The sequence below is a fragment of the Vicia villosa genome, linkage group LG4 (assembly GCF_029867415.1).
Source record: "Vicia villosa cultivar HV-30 ecotype Madison, WI linkage group LG4, Vvil1.0, whole genome shotgun sequence".
In the NCBI taxonomy this organism is placed as follows: domain Eukaryota; kingdom Viridiplantae; phylum Streptophyta; class Magnoliopsida; order Fabales; family Fabaceae; genus Vicia; species Vicia villosa.
This window is the reverse complement of record NC_081183.1, coordinates 165,043,434-165,063,397: the sequence shown is the minus strand read 5'-3', so window position 1 is coordinate 165,063,397 and position 19,964 is coordinate 165,043,434. Positions and strand designations below refer to the sequence as shown.

The 19,964-nt window shown below is 34.5% G+C and overlaps 1 protein-coding gene and 1 long non-coding RNA gene across 2 annotated transcripts; both read right to left on the bottom strand.

Annotated features, from left to right (window-relative positions):
* Positions 1 to 466: 466 nt before the first annotated feature.
* On the bottom strand, positions 467 to 2,249 carry LOC131600153 (hypersensitive-induced response protein-like protein 2). Its single transcript, XM_058872361.1, has 5 exons — positions 1,802 to 2,249; positions 1,597 to 1,717; positions 1,268 to 1,359; positions 1,063 to 1,159; positions 467 to 910 (listed from the first exon to the last, which is right to left on the bottom strand). Exons 1-5 carry the CDS (start codon positions 1,988 to 1,990, stop codon positions 558 to 560), a joined length of 852 nt encoding a protein of 283 aa, XP_058728344.1. The 5' UTR covers positions 1,991 to 2,249; the 3' UTR covers positions 467 to 557.
* Positions 2,250 to 15,439: 13,190 nt separating this feature from the next.
* LOC131600152 (uncharacterized) lies at positions 15,440 to 18,244 on the bottom strand. Its single transcript, XR_009283037.1, has 6 exons — positions 18,030 to 18,244; positions 17,803 to 17,842; positions 17,587 to 17,714; positions 16,768 to 16,892; positions 16,565 to 16,665; positions 15,440 to 15,778 (listed from the first exon to the last, which is right to left on the bottom strand). It is a non-coding gene; the product is annotated as an uncharacterized LOC131600152 (long non-coding RNA).
* Positions 18,245 to 19,964: the final 1,720 nt, after the last annotated feature.

The window sequence follows — 19,964 nt, the reverse complement described above, 5'->3', positions numbered from 1 at the left end:
AAAGAATTAAAATGGGTAAATCAAATATTCTATATTCCTGTTATTTTGTCACAAAAATTCCATATCAAATCTTGCTCCAAAAGGAACATAAATTAGTTCTCCAAATCTTCCCTAATTAGCATTGAACCCAATCAATTTCAAACTCATCCCAAATCAAATTCTAATTATCTCCAATCAAATCACAAAATAACTAACAAATATTAAATCTAACCTAAAAGAATCACAGACCCTAATACTATTTAAGAAAGAGCCAAACATCAGAGAGAGGGGGATTTTTTCCGCAAAAAAAATGCTGCTCGGAAAGAGCCACACACTATTTGTATTCATTATTCATTTTAGCACAATTTACCATATATTAAAATCCTCTACTGAAGAAGCTTATTTTGCATGGTTGAATAGTATATTTCTGTGAATTGGAATGTTTTGTATAATAGAAAACCATGCAAAAGTAGTGAAGAGAGATTGATGCGATGAATAGAATTAATTATTGTGATAGAATTATTTACATCATGAAGTCTCATAAAAACATTTACAATATTTCCAAAAGTACTTATAAATTAATTTGCAGCATTTTGCTGAAGGAGTCCATCCCTAATCTGAACAACAATGTCTCTAACAGCACCATGTGGTATGAACACGGATGAAATTGTTGAGGATGCTCCAATTTTCTTCATGGTGTCGAAGTATTGGGTTAGCAACACCATGTCCACGACATCTTTAGCAGAAGTTTCAGGTACATTTTCAGAGAATGCAAGAACACTGTCGCTTAGTTCGTCCATGATAGTTTGACGTTGACGAGCTATACCGAGTCCTGATATATACATGGACTCAGCTTCACCTTCAGCTTTCTTTATCTGCAATATCTTTTCTGATTCTGCTTTCTTGTTTGCAGTCAACCTCATTCTCGCAGCTGTTGATGATATCGAAAAAATAGATTAAAATATTCACGCATTTGACATGATCAATTAAAATTTTAGCATTTAAAGTATAAGTGTTTATCATATAAGTGCTTTATTAAGCAAACTGGTTTCTTGTTGAGGAACATGAACTAGAATATATTACATGCATCGATCTCATTCATTGCTCTCTTGACAATAGCATCAGGCTCGATATCAATAATGAAAGTCTGGACTATCTCGTAACCGTAGGTCGACATCGCCTAAAATATTAAGGTTGAGTTAACTTGTTAATGAACATGATTATAACCATCAATGACAAACTGAGGAAACATTTTATTTAAAGAGGAAAAGAAAAAACGAATAAACACCTTCTCAAGCTCATCTTGGACAGTCTTTGCTATATCATTCTTCTGCTCAAAGACGACATCCAGCTCTAACTTCGACACACTGGCTCTTATAACTGAATCAATGCAAAAGTATCAAAGCCTTTTAATGAAGCAAGTCACTAAATTATCAACTATAGTATGGTGTAACAGAAAACAACATGAAAAACTTAAAATGATATAATTTTACACAATGTAAAATCGTGTTAAACTAATGGTCGGTTCAAACTCTCTTATGCAACTCCGCTACGCTATTACGACTATTTGAAAATACTAATGTCAATAATGGAATGGATTAGAAAAATCAAGCATACCATAAAAAACATATGATTGGATATGTTCCCTTATGTCGGTGAGCTTATAAAAGGCATCAGACGCTTTATCAGCCACAACGCGGTATTGTACAGATGCAATCACGTTGACAAAGACATTATCCTGAAAAAGAACAAGTTCATGATAGTATTATTTTTCTTAATCTTTAAGTAAAGCTGGTTTCTTATAAGTGAAAAAAACAAGGACCTTTGTTTTTGTCTCGCATTTAAAATCGTGTTGCTGCACACTTATCGATAATACACCAGGTATCTGATAGCCAATAAACCAAGGTGTCCAATGGTATCCAGGTTCTAAAACTTCAATAAATCTCCCAAATCGTTCTTTTATAGCAACATCACCCTTGTATACATGGTAGCATCCCAAAGCTTGACCCATTTCCTGATTTTTTATTTTTGTTGGATTGGTATTTCAGTCGTACCTTATTTGTGAGAATGTGTAAATTCAGATAAATAGATGGTGTGGTTTTTCTATGTCCGTTTTTTGTTTGCCAGTCGTGGTTAGGATTTTCTTGCATTGTTTTTTTTTTCTCTGTAGTTAGTTGTTTTGTTTCTTAGCTTTTATTTGCGAGAATGTGTAAATTCAGCTAAATAGTTGGCGTAGTTTTTCTATGTCCGTTTTTTGTTTGCCAGTCGTGGTTAGGATTTTCTTGCATTGTTTTTTTTTCTCTGTAGTTAGTTGTTTTGTTTCTTAGCTTGACAGGTTCTCTTTGTATTTATTTTTAGAACTTAGTATGTTATATGTTATAACAAGTTTCAACACAACGTTACTATTATTATTACTAGTATTATTATTATTATTAGTATTATTATTATTATTATTATTAGTATTATTATTATTATTATTATTATTATTATTATTAATAGTATTATTATTAGTATTAGTATTATTATTAGTATTATTATTATTATTAGTATTATTAATATTATTATTATTAGTATTATTATTTTTAGTATTATTATAAGCATTAGTATTATTATTATTATTATTATTATTATTATTATTATTATTATTATTATTAGTATTGTTATTATTATTAGTATTATTATTATTATTATTATTAGTAGTATTATTATTATTATTATTATTATTATGAAAAAATGCAAATAACCAAGTTTAAAAAAATTTTACCCAAAAAACCAGGTTTTGGGAGAAATTACCTAGGTAACCAGATTTGGGAGGTGCCCTACACATAGGAGCCACCTCTCGTGGAGCCACCTGTCCTAATCGTGGAGCAACCTCCACCAACAATTAGTTGTTTGTCATGTGTTTGTACTACCAATGTTTTTGTAGTTGTATTTGTATTACTTATGTATTTATATTTGTATTTGTACTACTTATGTATTTGTATTTGTATTACTTATTTATTTGTATTATCTTTTATTAAATCAACTAGTTATGAATTTGTACTACCTTTAATTAAATCAACTACTCATGTATTTGTCTTGTAGCGAAGCTGTCTTCATGACCCATATTGTGAGTCTGTATTTTGGACAGTCAAATACGCATGCTTTCATCTAGTCACGTCAAGTCAGGAGTTGATCAGTGTGCTTGCATTTATCATTCAACTTAGGCGTGCTTGTAAACAGCACGCAACAGTACTCCTTTTCTATCCACTACTATTATAAATTACGGGCTCCTAGGGTTGAATGCATACATAGAAACACAAACACCATACACCAATCATATACACAACAATGAAAGCTCGCATTAGGCCAGACGGATCGCATCGGAAAAATGGGCCCCCGCCACCAAAGAAACGTCTCGACTATGAACCAGATTACCCCAGAAGGAGCGGGCATGTCATATACTCTCCAGTGAAACCCCTCATGCCGGTAATGTTTTGGAATATCAATTCCGTGGCCCAACTCAAGAGGACTCTCCTGAGGTTTTTGGAAGGGGAGTACCAACCCGGCGAAGAGATAAGAAGTATCAAGAGGCTTAGAACAAGGGGTGGTTTTGTCATCAGAGAAAGGGAACGCGGGTGGGAGAATGTGGAATACGACGTGGATTGCACTCGAATGATTCATTGAACAAATGACATTGTTTTAACCGTTTTAATTTCTTAGATGTTTTAGTTTTCTTATTTTTTGTTAGTGGCTTTTAATGTACCTTTTAATTAATGAATGAATCTTTTCTATCAAAATCGTTTTTTCGTTACAACAACTCGGTTAAGTTCATGGAGTGAATGTACCAAAATTTATTTTTAATCTGAGGTTTCACTACAGAGAAAACACATGATCAACTCTCTTAAAAATCGGCAAGTCAGTCAGGGCAGCAAATATGGGAGAAAATGTGAGAAACGGCTGAAAAAATTTGTGAAAAAATACCCTACACATAGTTTTTTTAGTTAAAAAAATATTAAAAAAAAAAAAAGGAATGCACTTAGGCGCCACGGGAGGTGGCTCCTATGTGTAGGTAATTCCAATTATATAAATTATAATTGGTATGTAATTTCTTTTGTGAGGCTTTGTCTTGTCCTTAGTTCTCCCTTTTATATAATATATCTTGTTTATATATAAAAAAAATGTAGTATTCATTTTTGACATTATTACTTATTACTCATAATAGTTTGATATTAAACATGGTTAATTAAGTTTCTTACTCCAAGCGGATATCTCCGAGATGGGATACTTTCCCGTTTGGGGGGAAGAATCTGAATCCGGCGTCTCGGAACAAGGTTATAACCTCGATGTATGTTTCGGAGTTTCCGGAATCGGCTTCAGCGAAAGACTTATACGATTTATTTGGTTGCATTGGGTGTGTGGTGGAGGTCGCGCTATCTCCCAGGCGGAACAGATTAGGTAAGAGATTTGGTTTTGCTAGATTTATCGATGTGTCTGATGGAAGGAGGTTAGCAGTTCGTTTAGATAATATCATTATGTCTGGGAAGAAAATCCATGTGAACTTGCCAAGGTATCAGAAGGGGCAACAGAGCGGCGGGGGTAGGGATGGAGGGAAGTTTGATAGTTCGTTCAATAGGAGTAAGGACAGGAAGGAGGTTAAGGGGGGCGATAGGATTTGGGCTGGGGAATACAGAAAAGGCATTTCCTTTGCGGAGGTGGTGGGGAAGGCAGCGGAGAGTGTTGTGAAGGAAGACGTTAATTGCAGTCCGTTTTTCTTTCAACCTAACGAGAGTCGCAAAGCAAGGTTTGCAAAGGCGTATGTGGGGAAAGTGTGTATTCCGGGATCGGCTTTCAACATCCAAACTCAGTTTGATATGGAGGGTGTTTTTGCGGTTAAAGTATCCCCGTTAGGTGGAAATTTGTGTTTGCTCGAGGAGATGGAGGAGGGCTTCATCGAAGATTTAATAGCGGACGGTGAATGTTGGTGGAGGAATTGGTTTTCGGAGGTGAATAGATGGGAAGAAGGCATGGTGGACGTTAACAGAGATATGTGGATTAGAATTTACGGGCTTCCGGTTCAAGTTTGGCATTCTGAATTCTTCATTGCGCTGGCAGAAAAGTGGGGTAGATTTATCTGTATCGATGAGAACACGGCAAAAGGGGTTGTGTTCGATGTGGCGAGGATGATGATCAATGTCCCTATTTCTTTTCAGATTCCGGAATCTATGGTGATAGACGTTGGGGGGAGTCATTTTTGTATTTATCTTCGAGAAGACGCTATGGGACAGTTTTCGTTGAAGTCAAGCTTACCGGTCTCAGTTTCATCAAGTTGTGCTTCTTCTGAACTGGAAGGTAGATGGGCGGAAGATGATAATGATGATATTCTATTCTATGAGGATAGTACTGAACCTATTCATAGGAGTGGTGACTCGGAGGTGAATAGACCGTGTACTGAAGAAGATGGTATGCTGGATCCTGGTGGGAGTAACTCTGTGGCCTCAACAGGGAAGGTAGGGGCTGGATTAACAGTAGATAATGGAATGTTTGACAACTCGCTTGCCTTGTATCGGAATTCTGCTATTGAGAGGGAAGGAGGAAGACGCAATTTTAGGGAGTATGGGGAGGTCGCGGTCAGTTTGTTAAGAAGAAACAACAAGGAAGCAGTTGCAGCTAGGGAAAGTGGGGAGAACACATTTAATGAATCTCAATATTCTGGAGGGGTTTCGAAACCGGTTACAGGGGCTAAGGCTGGTAGTTCTTTGAGGAGAAAATACAAGGATGCTGGAGGTTTTGTGGTTAGTGGAGAGGAAACAGTTTCGGCAGCTAAGCTTATTGATGCAGTGTTTGAAGAAGTGTTAGTTTCGGGTGATCCTCAGCTGGTAGCAGACAGTGATGGAAGGGAAGGTCCGGTTATTGCTGCAGTTAGTGTAGAAGGGTCTGTTTTGGGTGTTCCGCAGCCAGCATCAAATAGTGAAGGTGGGGCAGTTCCGCAGGCAGCAGACAGTGATAAACGAAAAAAACAGTGTGGCACTTCCACTAAGAAGGTGAAATTCAAATCCTTAAAGGGGATGGGTGGTAAGGTTTATAGTAAGGGAGAAATTGGTGGTAGTATGAGGATTAAAATGGCAGGGTCTTTGGACAACAGTGGTGGAAATTCTTCCGTATGTTATGGATACCAAAAGGAGGAATCGGACATTCACCGGAGCAACTTGAGACAATGGAATTTTGTGGATTTGAAATTAGGCGACAAATTGTGGGAAGCTATAGTGGCTTTGGGGATGGTCGATGTGGAGGGTCGGAACAAGCTAATTAGTAGAATAGTGAGTTTGGAGAAAGATGGAAGTCATCAAGCTCAAGAGGGATCGGTAAGGAAGGAAATAACCAATGTTACTCAATGATTATTGGAACGTTAAACATTAGAGGGGGAGTGAATGCACTCAAGAGGAGAAGGATTAATTCTTTAATCTCTAAAGGAAAAGCGGCTATTTTCTTTTTACAAGAAACGAAGATCTCAAATATGAATGATGAGTTGGCCAAGAGTTTCTGGAGTTCTTCGGAGGTGGATTTTTCTTTTTCAAATTCTTTGGGAAGATCGGGGGGGGATCCTTACCATTTGGAAGAAAGATTGCGTGGAGGTGTTAAGTAGTTTTAGAGGAGAGGGATTTTTGGGGATCCATATTAATTGGCAAGGAGAATTATACTATGTGGTAAACGTGTACTCTTCATGTGATATGAATAAGAAGAAAGCTATGTGGAATGTTTTATTGAATTTGATGGATTCTTTCAAAGATGGTGAGTGGATTATAGGAGGCGATTTTAATGCTACGAAAAATAGTAGAGAAAGGAAAGGGAGGGCTTCATCGGCAAGCAAAAGAGATTCGGATCTTTTTGCGGAGTTTATTGATCGAAGCGGTTTGGTGGATATTCCTTGCAAAGGAAAAAAGTTTTCTTGGTTTAGCGGGGATGGAAAATCGATGAGTAGATTAGATCGGTTCCTTTTATCTAGCAAGGTGGTTGAAAGGTGGGAAGTGGTTCGTCAAATAATTGGGGATAGAGATATTTCGGATCATTGTCCTATTTGGCTTTGTAAAGACAATTGCAATTGGGGTCCTAAACCATTTAGGTTCAACAATGAATGGTTTTCTCTTGACTCTTTTGTTCCGTTTGTCGAAAAGGAATGGATGAGTTTGAAGGTGGAAGGAAGAGGTGATTTCGTCCTTAAAGAGAAATTTAGGCTCTAAAAAGACAAGCTTAGAAGGTGGGACAAGGAGGTTTTTGGGAAGTTTGATCTTGATATGGAAGAAGGTGTTCGTGTCATGAACAAGGCCGATGAAAGGTTGGTATCTATTTCTAATCTTTCTTCTTTATCTTTTGAAGATAACTTTTATTTAAGAAAGGAAGCTTGTAGTAGTTTTTGGAGAAATTTGAGGATTAGGGAGAATTTGATTCTTCAAAAGTCTAGATTGTCTTGGTTAAAAGAGGGAGACTCGAATAGCGGTTTTTTCCATAATGTTATGAAACAAAGAAGAAGGCGTAATCATCTTGGTCCTATTCGATTACCGGGAGGAATGGTAGATTCGGTTGTAGATATTAAAGAAGCGGTTTTCAAATATTTCGGGGAAAAGTTTGTTGAACCGGAGGAGGTTAGACCTTTGTTGGAAGGTGTTTCTTTTAATTCTATTAGTAGTGAGGAGGCGGAGGGAATTGAAAGACCTTTTCTTGAAATGGAGATAAAGGAGGCGGTGTGGGCGTGTGGTGGAAATAAAAGCCCGGGTCCGGATGGCTACTCTTTTCTCTTTATAAAAAAGTGTTGGCATATTATAAAGTTTGATTTCATTCGGTTTATTAACTATTTGTTTGAGGGAAGGGCGATTTCAAAGGCGGTCACATCTTCTTTTTTGACGCTTGTTCCGAAGACCCCTAACCCGATCGGGTTGGAAGATTATAGACCCATTTGCTTGGTGGGTTGCATGTATAAGGTGGCGGCGAAGCTCTTGGCGGGAAGGTTAAAAGTTGTGCTTAATTCAGTTATTTCCACTTGTCAAAGTGCTTTTGTGCCCGGAAGACAACTTCTTGATGGTGTTTTAGTAGCTAATGAGGTGGTGGATTTTGCAAGAAAAGAAGGTAAAAGGTGTATGCTTTTCAAAGTGGATTTTGAAAAGGCGTATGATAAAGTAAGTTGGAGTTTTTTGAGATATATGCTAAAAAGGATGGGATTCGGGGAGAAGTGGATGAAGTGGATGGATTCTTTGGTGTTTACTAGTAGCATGTCGGTGTTGGTTAATGGGAGCCCTATGAAGGAATTTAGTGTTTCTAGAGGATTGAGGCAAGGAGATCCACTTTCTCCTTTTCTTTATGTCATAGTGGCGGAAGGTCTCTCGGGGTTGATTAGACAATCTATTGAAGTGGGAGAGTTTCAAAGATTTGTTTTTAAGGGATCTTGCTCGGTGGATATTTTACAATTTGCGGATGATACTTTAATTGTGGGAGAAGGTAGTTGGAAACAAGTTTGGGCTATTAAAGCGGCGCTCCGGGCTTTTGAGATTGTTTCGGGGCTTGGTATTAATTATCATAAAAGCAAATTGATAGGTATTAATACTAATGTAGGCTTTTTGGAAGCGGCATCTTTTTTTCTTTCTTGTAAGGTGGAGGAGAGTAACTTCTATTTTCTTGGAATACCGATTGGTTATAATCCAAGAAAGGAAGAAACTTGGAAGCCACTTTTATTAAAGATGAGGAGAAGGTTGGAAGGATGGACGAATCGCTTTTTGAACTTTGGTGGGAGAATTACTCTTTTAAAGTCAATTCTTAGTTCCTTGGCAATTTTCACTATGTCTTTTTACAAAATGCCAAAAAAAGTTGTGAGAAGTTTTAACACTATACAAAGTAAGTTTTTATGGGGTGGTGTGGAAGAAAAGAGGAGAATTCATTGGGTGAGGTGGGAGGATGTCACTTTACCGGTAGAAAGGGGATTGGGAGTTAAAAATATATCTTTTTTTAATGTGGCTCTTTTAAACAAGTGGAGATGGAGGATTCTACAAGGGGAAAATTCTTTGTGGTTAGATGTTTTGAAGGCGCGATATGGAGATTTATCTTCTAAAGTGTTTTGCCTTGATAAGGAAGAAAAAGTGTCGTCTACATGTTCATTTTGGTGGAAGGACTTGATTAAGGTTAGTTCTCCTTTCATCTTGGATCCTTTTGTTGAAAGAACTAGCTTTGTTGTTCATAATGGTTTTAATACCCCTTTTTGGGAATCCAAGTGGCTTAATGGAATTTCATTGAGAGATGATTTTCCGGTTTTATATGAGGTTTCCCGGTTGAAAAAAGTATCGGTTGCGGCGATGGGTGGATGGTTGGAAGGTATTTGGAAGTGGAGTAACTTTGGTATTTCCGATTTATTTTTGGAAATGGACGAGGTTTTAGAAGACATGGTTAGAATGAAAAATAGAGTGGAGGAGTTTAATGGTTGGAAAGTGGGCAAAGATTTGGTGGAATGGAATGGTAATTCGGATAAGACTTTCTCGGTATCTTCGTGTTACGAATTTTTTGATTCTTACCGGATTCCATACGGCCCTCCTAATGTCCATGATGGTGTTTTTAGCTTGATATGGAAGATGGATGTCCCGTTTAAGATTAAAGCTTTTGGGTGGAGGTTATTTCGCAATAGACTTCCAACTAAGGATCAATTGGCTATTAGAGGTATTGTTCTTCCTTTAGAGAATTCGTTATGTACATTTTGTGGTGATTGTTTGGAAAACTTGAATCATCTCTTTTTTAATTGTGGGGTGGTGAGGAAGATTTGGCGCGATATAGCGGTTTGGGTTGGTAAAGGGGATAGTATTTTTGTTGAGTGCTTTGCGCTTTTTATGGAATGGCACTCATTTTTTAATGTGAATATGGTGAAAGATAGGAAATTGGGGGTTGTGGTTAGCGATAACTTGGGCTATTTGGTTGGTTAGAAATGGAGTTTGCTTCCGGAATGACCCTTGGAATGTCGGCAATACCGTTTGGAACATTAAGCTTTTAGTGTAGAAGTGGTCTTTTTGCGGGAATATTACTCATCCCAATTATTCCTTTTACGAGTTTTGTAAGGAACCGTTATATTTTCTCTCGTAATGATAATTGGTTAGTAATTTTCTTTTTCTTTTTGGTTGAGTTTCGGTGTATTCGGGTTGGAGAACCCCCTTAGTTCTCCCGTTAATATATATTTCCTTGCCTTCTAAAAAAAAAAAAAAACAACTAGAGTTTCAACTAAACTAGTTTCCAAGTTAAAATAATATTAACTTAACTTACAAAGAGTATGCATAATTTACCATAAATTATTTTTCCGATTATAAAATCTTTTAATATAAAAAAATGTAACAATATTATCTAACGATATTATTATATTCTCATAGTTAATCTCCGTGCTCCACGAGCAGTAACAATAATAATAATAAAACAGAACCGAATGTTTTCAAATGTAACAGATCTGGTTTGTTCCATCACATCACATTTCTAACCACAACCTCAGAGAATCTACCAATGGCAACCTCTGTAATCAACCGACTTCGTTCCTCATCAACCACAAAATCACTGTCTTCAGTTCTTCATGGAATCAGATCCTACGCAAAGGTTGCAACTGGAACTGATATCCTCTCTGCCGCATCCAATGTTTCTCTACAGAAAGCTCGCTCTTGGGACGAAGGTGTTGAATCCAAATTCTCCGCTACCCCTGTCAAAGACATCTTCAAGGTTCTCACTTCTCACCACTTTTCTTCCAATTCTCAATACCCTTTTTGTTCAATATCTAATCACTGTCGTGTTTTTTTACTTATTACTTATCTTGTTTATATATAATAGTTTGATTTTCTTGCATTGTTTTTTTTCTCTGTAGTTAGTTGTTTTGTTTCTTAGCTTTTATTTGCGAGAATGTGTAAATTCAGCTAAATAGTTGGCGTGGTTTTTCTATGTCTGTTTTTTGTTTGCTAGTCGTGGTTAGGATTTTCTTGCATTGTTTTTTTTCTCTGTAGTTAGTTGTTTTGTTTCTTCGCTGGACAGGTTCTCTTTGTATTTATTTTTAGAACTTAGTATGTTATATGTTGTAACAAGTTTCAACAGAAGTTGATCTAAGGATGTTGATTGTAAGACCCGAAAATGTACATTAACAATAATTAGAATTTGAGAATATTAAATAGTATTATGCTATTTTATTCTATCGATTTTTTATATAATTGTCTATAAATAACACAACGTTATAGAGACCATGCCGAAGTGCTACCAAAATTCTATGAATAATAGCATCATGTTCTTATAGTTTTAAGGGTCATGCTAACATGTGCTCTAAGGGCACATGTTAAGAGCTAAATGAAGAAAACAATTCTTAAAAATTGTGCATTGTTTTCATAAAAAGTTTAAATTTAATGTATTTATTACATTTTGCAATACAAATTTACTATATTTAGGTTTCTTAACATGTGCCCTTGGGGCACATGTTAGCTTTATCCTAGTTTTAATTATCCATGCAAAATATTGTTATTGCGTCAAAATTTAAATAGGAGTTTTACAAACTGACCGGTTGAAGTGATTCGACACCGTGTGAATAATTAGCAGACAAAAGGCTTTGGCTAATATGCATAAGAATTTCCTTATGCACCGTGCATAAGCCTACATAAGTCATTGGAAATCCAGTATTGAGTAATGAATATTGAGTATTGAGTATTGAGTGGTGAGTATTGAGTAATAACAATTCATGTCTAGAATTTGATCCAAGGGTCCATAATAATCTATGCATGGTGCATAGATTTTTATCTATGCACGGTAACTGCACCCCAGACAAAATATTTCGAGTTTTTACATGTACCAAATTATTTTATTAATCCATGTTGCACATAGGTCGTGTTGGTAAGTTCGTTTTATTTTTTCGACGACATTTACGGTCATAAATTTACCTGTCAAAGTCTGTTTCACCGGATATTTTTTTATTTAAGATTTTGATCATTTTCAGTCTGTTTTATTAAAATTCGTTCCGCATGAATCATTTTAATATATTTATTTTTATTTTTTAATAAAACACGCGTCCAACTGTTATTTATTCCGGGTATTTTTTTGTGTGTGTTATGATATAATCTAGGTCTTTTCCTTACCTAGCATCACGGCATCTCTTAAGAAAATTATTAAGCATCACTTTCAAGTGGTAACTAAAATATCCAGATATTTTTAGTTGTATTTTTAGTTGTTTTATTACTATTAAAATGTTTGTGAGTAGAGAGAATTAAGGGTTGAGATTCAATACACATGGATTTAGCATTTGATCAAATGGCCATAATTCATTCACATTCTCTATTTAAGAAAACAATGATCAACACCTCTCACATTGTCTTTCTCCTCTTCTATGTTAACCGAACCTCCCTCCTCCACTCTTCATATTTTTCTTCTTCTTGCATTTTACATATATACCTTGTGAGATTTGAATGATCTTTTAGAGAGTTTTAGTAGATCAATTTAAGAGATGATTAAAGAAAAGATTAAAGCTTGAGGTAACCAAATATTTTTTCCTCTTTTATATTATCTTAGTTGGCCAATCTTGATGAGAGTTTTAAAAAGTTCCATAAAGAAATTACTAGTCATATATTTTATTGAAGATATTTTCTGCTTGTTACTTAAAAAATGTTGATTATTTTAATAACTTTTGTTGAAAAGAAAAGAGGAAATTAAACTTATTAGAATTGTACATATACACGTAACGACATATGTAAATAAATGATATTTAATACTCTTGCAATTTTAGTTAACAAACCGTTGGATTAATTTTTTTTGGAAAAGAAGGACTCACTGCTCTAATTTTTGTTGAATTACTTTTATTAAATTGATTGAAAATAGTGAGTTTAATTTATAACTAAAATTTATACTTGTATGATCAAAAAGAACTAACTTAATTCATTATCACTTAGTCCAATTTTATGTAACATATGTATAAGGATATCAAATCTGTTTTAATTTGAAAATTATATCTTTAGAATCAAATACTAAATATATTAATATTTTAGATCCGTTGGGTGATCATAATTTTGTTTTGTCTTTAAACTTGATTAAAGTTAAAATTGTATTGGGATGAGTTAAATTCATTATTGTTTTAAAGATGGTAATATTATATTTTAAAGGATAATAACTTGTTTTTCTGTAAAAATGACTTGAGTTTATGTGTTGAATTTTTTTACAATTGAAATTTTTAGTATAAAAGGAATATAAATTTTTTTGTTTCGAAAGTTATGTGCTTTAAAGGTATAAGTAATGATAATTTTGTTTTAGTTTTCAATCAAATATTATTTAATTATTTATATATTTATGGTTGTTAGACAATGATTTTATGTAAAGTATAATCAAACTATTTGATACAATAGATTGCTAAAAATAATAAATGAATTTAAACTAGTGAGTTAAGAACTTCTTGCATTAATATTTTATTACTCTTCTAAGAGAAAAATTATTTTTTATTTGAAATGATATATTCTTTTTAATATAAAATGATTAGTTAGTAAAACGATAATTTTAATTGATTAGGTAAGTGGCCAAAATAGAGTCTTAATTATGGATGTAATTGGGTTAGTGTTAACTTAATTAAATTGTGTATTTTAAAAGGTTGAAAGTGTGAACTGGATAGACACCACGTCAAGAGAGACATACCGTTCTCATGTAGCGTAAGTTGAATGTGTTTGTCGCATGCTAAGGTAAGGGCACTTTCTAACGATATTATATATGATTGAATGCATATGTGCTGGTATGAATGATTGTGTGCCCGGTTGGGGATGTGTGTTTCTGCTGTGATGTTAAACTTGAGAATGTGTTTCATATGATTTGTTGAAAATATATGAATTGACTTGTGGTTATGATTACATATGTGAAGATTATGTAAGTTCATATGATTTGTTGAATATATGAATTGACTATTGAGAAATATTATGATGCATTTGCATATATGTGCTCATGCATATCATAGTTGCGTGTATGTCGAGAGGACTGCACCGGGTGAGGACTCTAGAGGACGAGCCCACCTAATCCTGCGGGATTTTATTGAGTTGGTTTCTGTTGGGATCACTTCTAGTGAGGCAGTACCTCGGTGTCTGTTGGGATCACTTTTAGTGAGGTAGAACCTTTTTAGTGGAAAGAGGCCACGACTCTCTGCGGAGAGGTTAAATTCCGGAATTCAAGCATGTGAGGAACCCGGTTAGGGGGATCAGACCCATGTAGAGTCTGCATTTGTATTTTTGTGCATTACTTTATTTGTTGAAATAAATATTGTAACTGTTGTATACCATGTATTACTTGCATGTGTGTATTCTTTCGTATATGCTATTTTTAGATCGTGACCTTCTACTATTATTATTGAATGGGCTGAACGCCCCCAGGTTATTAGGAATCATAATAATTAGGGTATCAAGGTGTGGTGAAGACTTGCAATATGTGAATGACTTTGGCGATTGAAAACTTCAAGACTTAATGTCATAGTGAGTCATTTGTACTAAGTCATCCTTGGCTTGGAATTCAAGATCAGCTTAGGGTTATGTTTCAGAGTGTTGTCCATGTCTATTATTGGTAAGTTTGTTGTTGAAGCTTAATGCTTAAATGTGTAATTGGTATTGACATTCACTTGTTGTCAAATACTTTGTAAGAAAATATATTCAAGTAGTCTAATATTTTATAACCTTGGGCATTTCTTTGGTCCTAGTTATGGAAAAGATCTAGACAGGTTGTCATTATGTTCTTTTAAACAATATGTTTAATTGTGTTCTTAAACCTTTAATTGAGAAAACAATTTGTAAAAGAGGTGTTGTATTATGATCATTGTCTTACAAAACTTTACTCTGATTTGTTTTAAACACTACAAGAAAATTTGCAAATTGCGACAGCTAGTTTTGGCAGTTTACGACGGTTTTAACTGTCATAAATTGCAAGGCGCGACTGTTGGGTAACTGTCGCGGAAATGTGTGTCGCCAGGGTGTATTGCGACTGTTGTTAAAACCGCCACTGCTACTGTCGTTAATAATTGCGACAGGTAAGAAACTGTCGTAAATTTCAAGTAGAGACAGTTACAAATCGTCGTGAATTTCAGTTCGAATTCTTTTTCCAATTCTAATTGTGACGGTTTTAAACCGTCGTTATTTATATTATATTAAATTTTAAAACAAATTATGGAGGTTTCTAACCCCCGCTAAATATATTAATTTTATAAAAACTAATGAATGATTAAATGTTAACTAGTACATTCAAAATATATTGAAACAAATATGATCTCCGAAATTCAATAACTAAATACATAGACATTTCTCATATTTCTCAAGATCAAACATAACTTAGTTAAAGAATACATCAAAATCCATAATTAACATGAAACAATTGTAACGATAAAATTTCTAATGCAGCTCCATAGAAAGAATGTTTTTCTACCAAACTTGTAAACTAAAAACACATTATGATGATAGTAGCTACAAAGAGAGCTTCGTTGGTAATAAAAGATGAAAAAAGAGATGCATTGGCTCCGCAGCCAAACAAACTGTCGATGCAACAAGTGTAGTTCTAAGAAGATTAAAACACCAATAAGTACTTAAAATTCTATCTGACTGCAATTCCTCTAAACTCCTTGCTACTAGATTCATCAACAAAGCATATTTGTTAATTATTAAGGAAATTTTAACATGAACTTAGTTTAAGTTCAAATGCCCCGATATTCAGTTTGGCTAGCAACTTGTCTAGAAGTCCTATGTTGTCTCCTCTCGAAGGTACGGTCAGAGATGTATATGCCACACGAGAGATGCCTAGTATGAACATGTATATGAAGTCACTACAAAAAAAAACCAATTCAATGTTATCACAACAATTGTTTAGAATAAACTCACTAAAATATATGGGATATTAAAACACATAAAGGATAAAGAATTCCTGCAAACTCTTTCAAAAGTAAATGGTGAATGATCATATCACCTTTGAAACTAGGTTTCATATTCCTTACTTTCAAATATTGTAATGCGATGGGTAATTGCAATGAATATTGGAATGCAACATAACTTAAATTTCAAATATGTTTTAGTTAAATGACAACTTAACTTTATTTTGAAATGCACAAATCTTACACAAACTTTACAATTATGTTAATATTTCAAAGGTATCGAAATAACAGGAAGTTAATAGTGAACTATATTTCTTTAAAACTAAATTTAATAATTTTTCATAGCAAAATCACATACTCAAAAACAAAACTTAAGTGTTAAAAATAAACAAACAGCTCATATATTGGTGTAGGTGAAATTGTAAAATTTGACTTTAATCACTTAAGTTTTGCACAAGTACAAATCAAATATGTAAATATTGTAATCTAGTTACTTATTCTAACAAAAGAAAGTATCTGTCACCAACTTAAATGAAATAAATTTGCATTTATATAATGGTAACTAAAGCATACATAAGTTTTATGCTAGTTGATAGTTAATTATCCAAGTCCAACATTGAAAGATGAAAAATCAAAACCGAACCTTGCTACAACAAATTAGTATTTGCTTAAAAAGTAAAATTTAATAGAAAATAAATACAGGAAGAGCCAAAAAAAACCATGAAAATAACGAGCTTGAACCTGATGATGTAGCTCCCATGTGAGGTGTGAGGATTTCGTGAATGCACAAATGCAGATGAGGGGAAGTACACTTTAGTATTTACCAAGAACCTTGCTCGCGCCTACAAAAAAATTACTCCTCACTGCCTTATTATTTGAGTACACCTTATTCACAATTATTCGATCGGCATAAGCAATCTATTCTACTGCCTCATTGACCATACCTTTTGGCTTATAACCTCGTCAAGATGAAGTTCAGCATGTTTTGCATCAACTAAAGCGACAACCTCATTGAAAATATTCTCCTCAATATAAAAGGTCTAGATTATCAGTGTTGGATTTGCCAAACCTATAGAAATACAATGAATAAAATCTCACCAAGCACTAAAACCGTAACAAGTGGATCCATTACACAATTATAATCTACACCAATGTAGAACTTCTTAATTTGCTTAGATACTTACCAGTAGTCTCTATAACAATATGGTCAAATTTACCTTTCTTCTAAGTGACTAACTCAGAAATCATTCTAACAAGATCACCCCATGCAGTACAACAAAAGTAACCATTACATAATTTCTTCAGCACCGGCCATTTTCGCCGCAACTAAAGAATCATCTATATCAATTTCACCGAACTAAAATTGATACAAAAAGCCATAATCATAATCATAGTAATAGTCATAGTCATAAGTTATGAATCCCAGACATATTATCATAGAAAAATCAAACCACTAACCATATAATGAAATGCATAATTGAATAACCAACAAAAATCTCTTAATTATCGAACATATTAAACCTAACACAGTTCCTCAAGCAACATATTTTGTCAACTAATCATGAATAATATCCATGAAGTAATCACCAATCCAATCACAAGGTGTATAACAAACAAAAATTAACATACAATTTGCAGTCAGGGAGTTGAAGAATCCAATGGGTAGGTTCTTCATAAACCTCATACTCGAGTAAGAAGCATGATGTTAGAAATTTTTGGGTTTCAGGATTTCAGAGCCAAAAGGAGAAGAAACTTAGGCTGACCTCTTGAGTATCCTTGAAGATTTTCGTTTGTGTTTTCCTGTTGAGAACACTGGTTCCAAGTTGGTTTGTGTCTTCCGATTAAGAGAGTTGGTTCCAAGTTCCTTTGAGTTTTCCTTTAAGCCGCGTTTCTGTTTCAGCTGCGTTTTAGAAATTGGAGGAGGAATTTTGATGGTTTTGAGTGGGAAATTTAATTGGAGGATGGCAGATATTACTCACCGTTCTAACCCTAAAAATCCAAAGGAGGAACTTTTTTACCCTAATAAAAAAACGAGAGTCCCAAACAAAAAAGTATTAATCAGATTAGAAATTCCTAAAACAAAAATCTAAAATCGTAGAAGATGAAAGAGTACAAATTTTACCATATAGCCTTAATCGATTGAAAATAAAAATTGGAAGCAAACCTAACTCTGAATATGAAAAAAAAAAGAGAGATGCCGCTCAACCTTGTAGATTTTATGCCGCTATGTATCTGAAAATTGGAAGCGAACCTAACTCTGAATCGATTCACAACGCGAGGTATTCTAAATATAAAATTTGGAAGCAAACCTTACTGAATGGATTTGTAGATGTGAAAGTGAAAATAGCCCTTTGATAAATTTTTGGCAAAATAGCATGAAAGGAAACTTTTAGGGGGGGCGACGGTAGGTCACTGTCGTGACCTTTCATAATTTTTCAGTAATAAGGGGCGACGGTTGGTTTACCGTCGTGACCTTTGATGAGTTTTTAGGTTGCAGCGTGTGTGTTACTAGGGTTTAGGCGGCGACAGTTGTTGTACCGTCGTGATGTAAACTTAAGGGCGGTTTAAAGACAGTCGTAAACATATTTTTAGGGCGGTTTAATGATTACCGTCGTCATATTTAATATTTTCTTTTAAAATGTAAGGACGGTAGGTGTATACTGTCGTGACACACGTCTCTATATTAGAGTTACGACGGTTATCAAGTAACAGTCGTAATTTTTGTGTCGTAAAACCCTAATTTTCTTGTAGTGAAAGATGATCATATTTCAAAGACTTTGTTGTTTTAAAAAGAAAAAAAATACACTATCGATGTTAAAAATCGGGGTGTTACATTGTGGTATCAGAGCTTTGGCCTAGATTTCCATGGGGTTATGTGTCGGGTGTTCTAAGCTGATCAAGTGTCGGGTTTAGTGGGAATAAATGTTCAGAGTCGTATATGTTATGTGTTATGTGATTTGTGTCTTGAGTCAAGCACGATATATGCTTAGGTAATCGATTATTTCTTAACTGAAGTTAATGTACCCTATAGTACTTCAGCAAGAAGGATAATTATAACCCTAGAGCATCAGTCGACTTTGGTCGATATGTGTCTCTGAATTCTTTGGAATTGTTGGTTTAGAAAGGACGAGATTGAATCAAGTGAAAATAAAAAGGTATTACTTTAGTAACTCTATAGATTAGAAGTTGTGTTGTTCTCATCACTTAGAGATGTTGAGCAGGGACGAGTGGAAGTTGAGCTTAGAAAGGATTACAAGTGAGAATCTGAACTAAGGGACCTTTTGATAAAAAAATATTGGATGTTCATTTCGGTAAGTTCGGAATGAGATAAGATGAAGGTTATTAAATATTTATTAGATGACATCTATTTGGAAGTGAAGAGTAACTATGGATGTCGATTGGAAACAATTAGAATACTCGGATAGAAATGGAGCGTCTCTCTCAGAAGAAAATGGGTGTTGAGCGTTAAAAGTGATCGACCCAGGGAAGTTAGACAACAGTTATACTTTTGGAATGTACCTGAAAGGTTAAAGTTAGTTTCTTATGTTAGATATGTAATTAAATGTATTAAGGAAGAATCATGTGATGATTATAGGTAATATACAAAGTATTACTTAGATAAGTGATGATCTATACGTAGTTCGGGAGATAGTGAGTAAAAAGGTTTATATGAGAAAAAGGTACAACTAACACCAAGATTTTAAGTGATCAGAAGAGTTGGAATGGGCAAGGGTGAAATTATTCAAGTCATGGACGACAATGTTTGGAGATTTACTAGGAATTTGGGGGAATAATTCTTTAGAGTGTTAGATCGCCGGAATTCTGTCGGTTGGTACCTTAGTAAAAGTTAGAAATGAATAAGAAAATCGATGAGTGAATAGATGTACCAAGATGATTAGCAAGAACTTATGCAGAAAATATTGGTTCGTGTTATAAAAGAATATTACAATATTTGGATTGTCACAGTAATTAAGGATGTGGTTTGCAATTGACAAGATAGATGCCATGATATCTTGGGGAAACAACTCTAGGTGGTTGGTTGCTGAAATTTTGAAGTTGTAAATTTTTAGATGATAGAGGAAGATCTAGTATAAGGGTCTTTGGATTTGTAACATAAAAAAAAAGTAGTCTCAAAGGAAGA

Excerpts from the sequence above, each read along its gene's own strand:
- LOC131600153 (XM_058872361.1), bottom strand. The coding sequence starts at position 1,990 with ATGGGTCAAGCTTTGGGATGCTACCATGTATACAAGGGTGATGTTGCT. Across the intron at positions 1,718-1,801 it reads AATGCGAGACAAAAACAAAG|GATAATGTCTTTGTCAACGT; the intron begins GTCCTTGTTTTT and ends GTTCTTTTTCAG. Across the intron at positions 1,360-1,596 it reads CCAATCATATGTTTTTTATG|TTATAAGAGCCAGTGTGTCG; the intron begins GTATGCTTGATT and ends GCATTGATTCAG.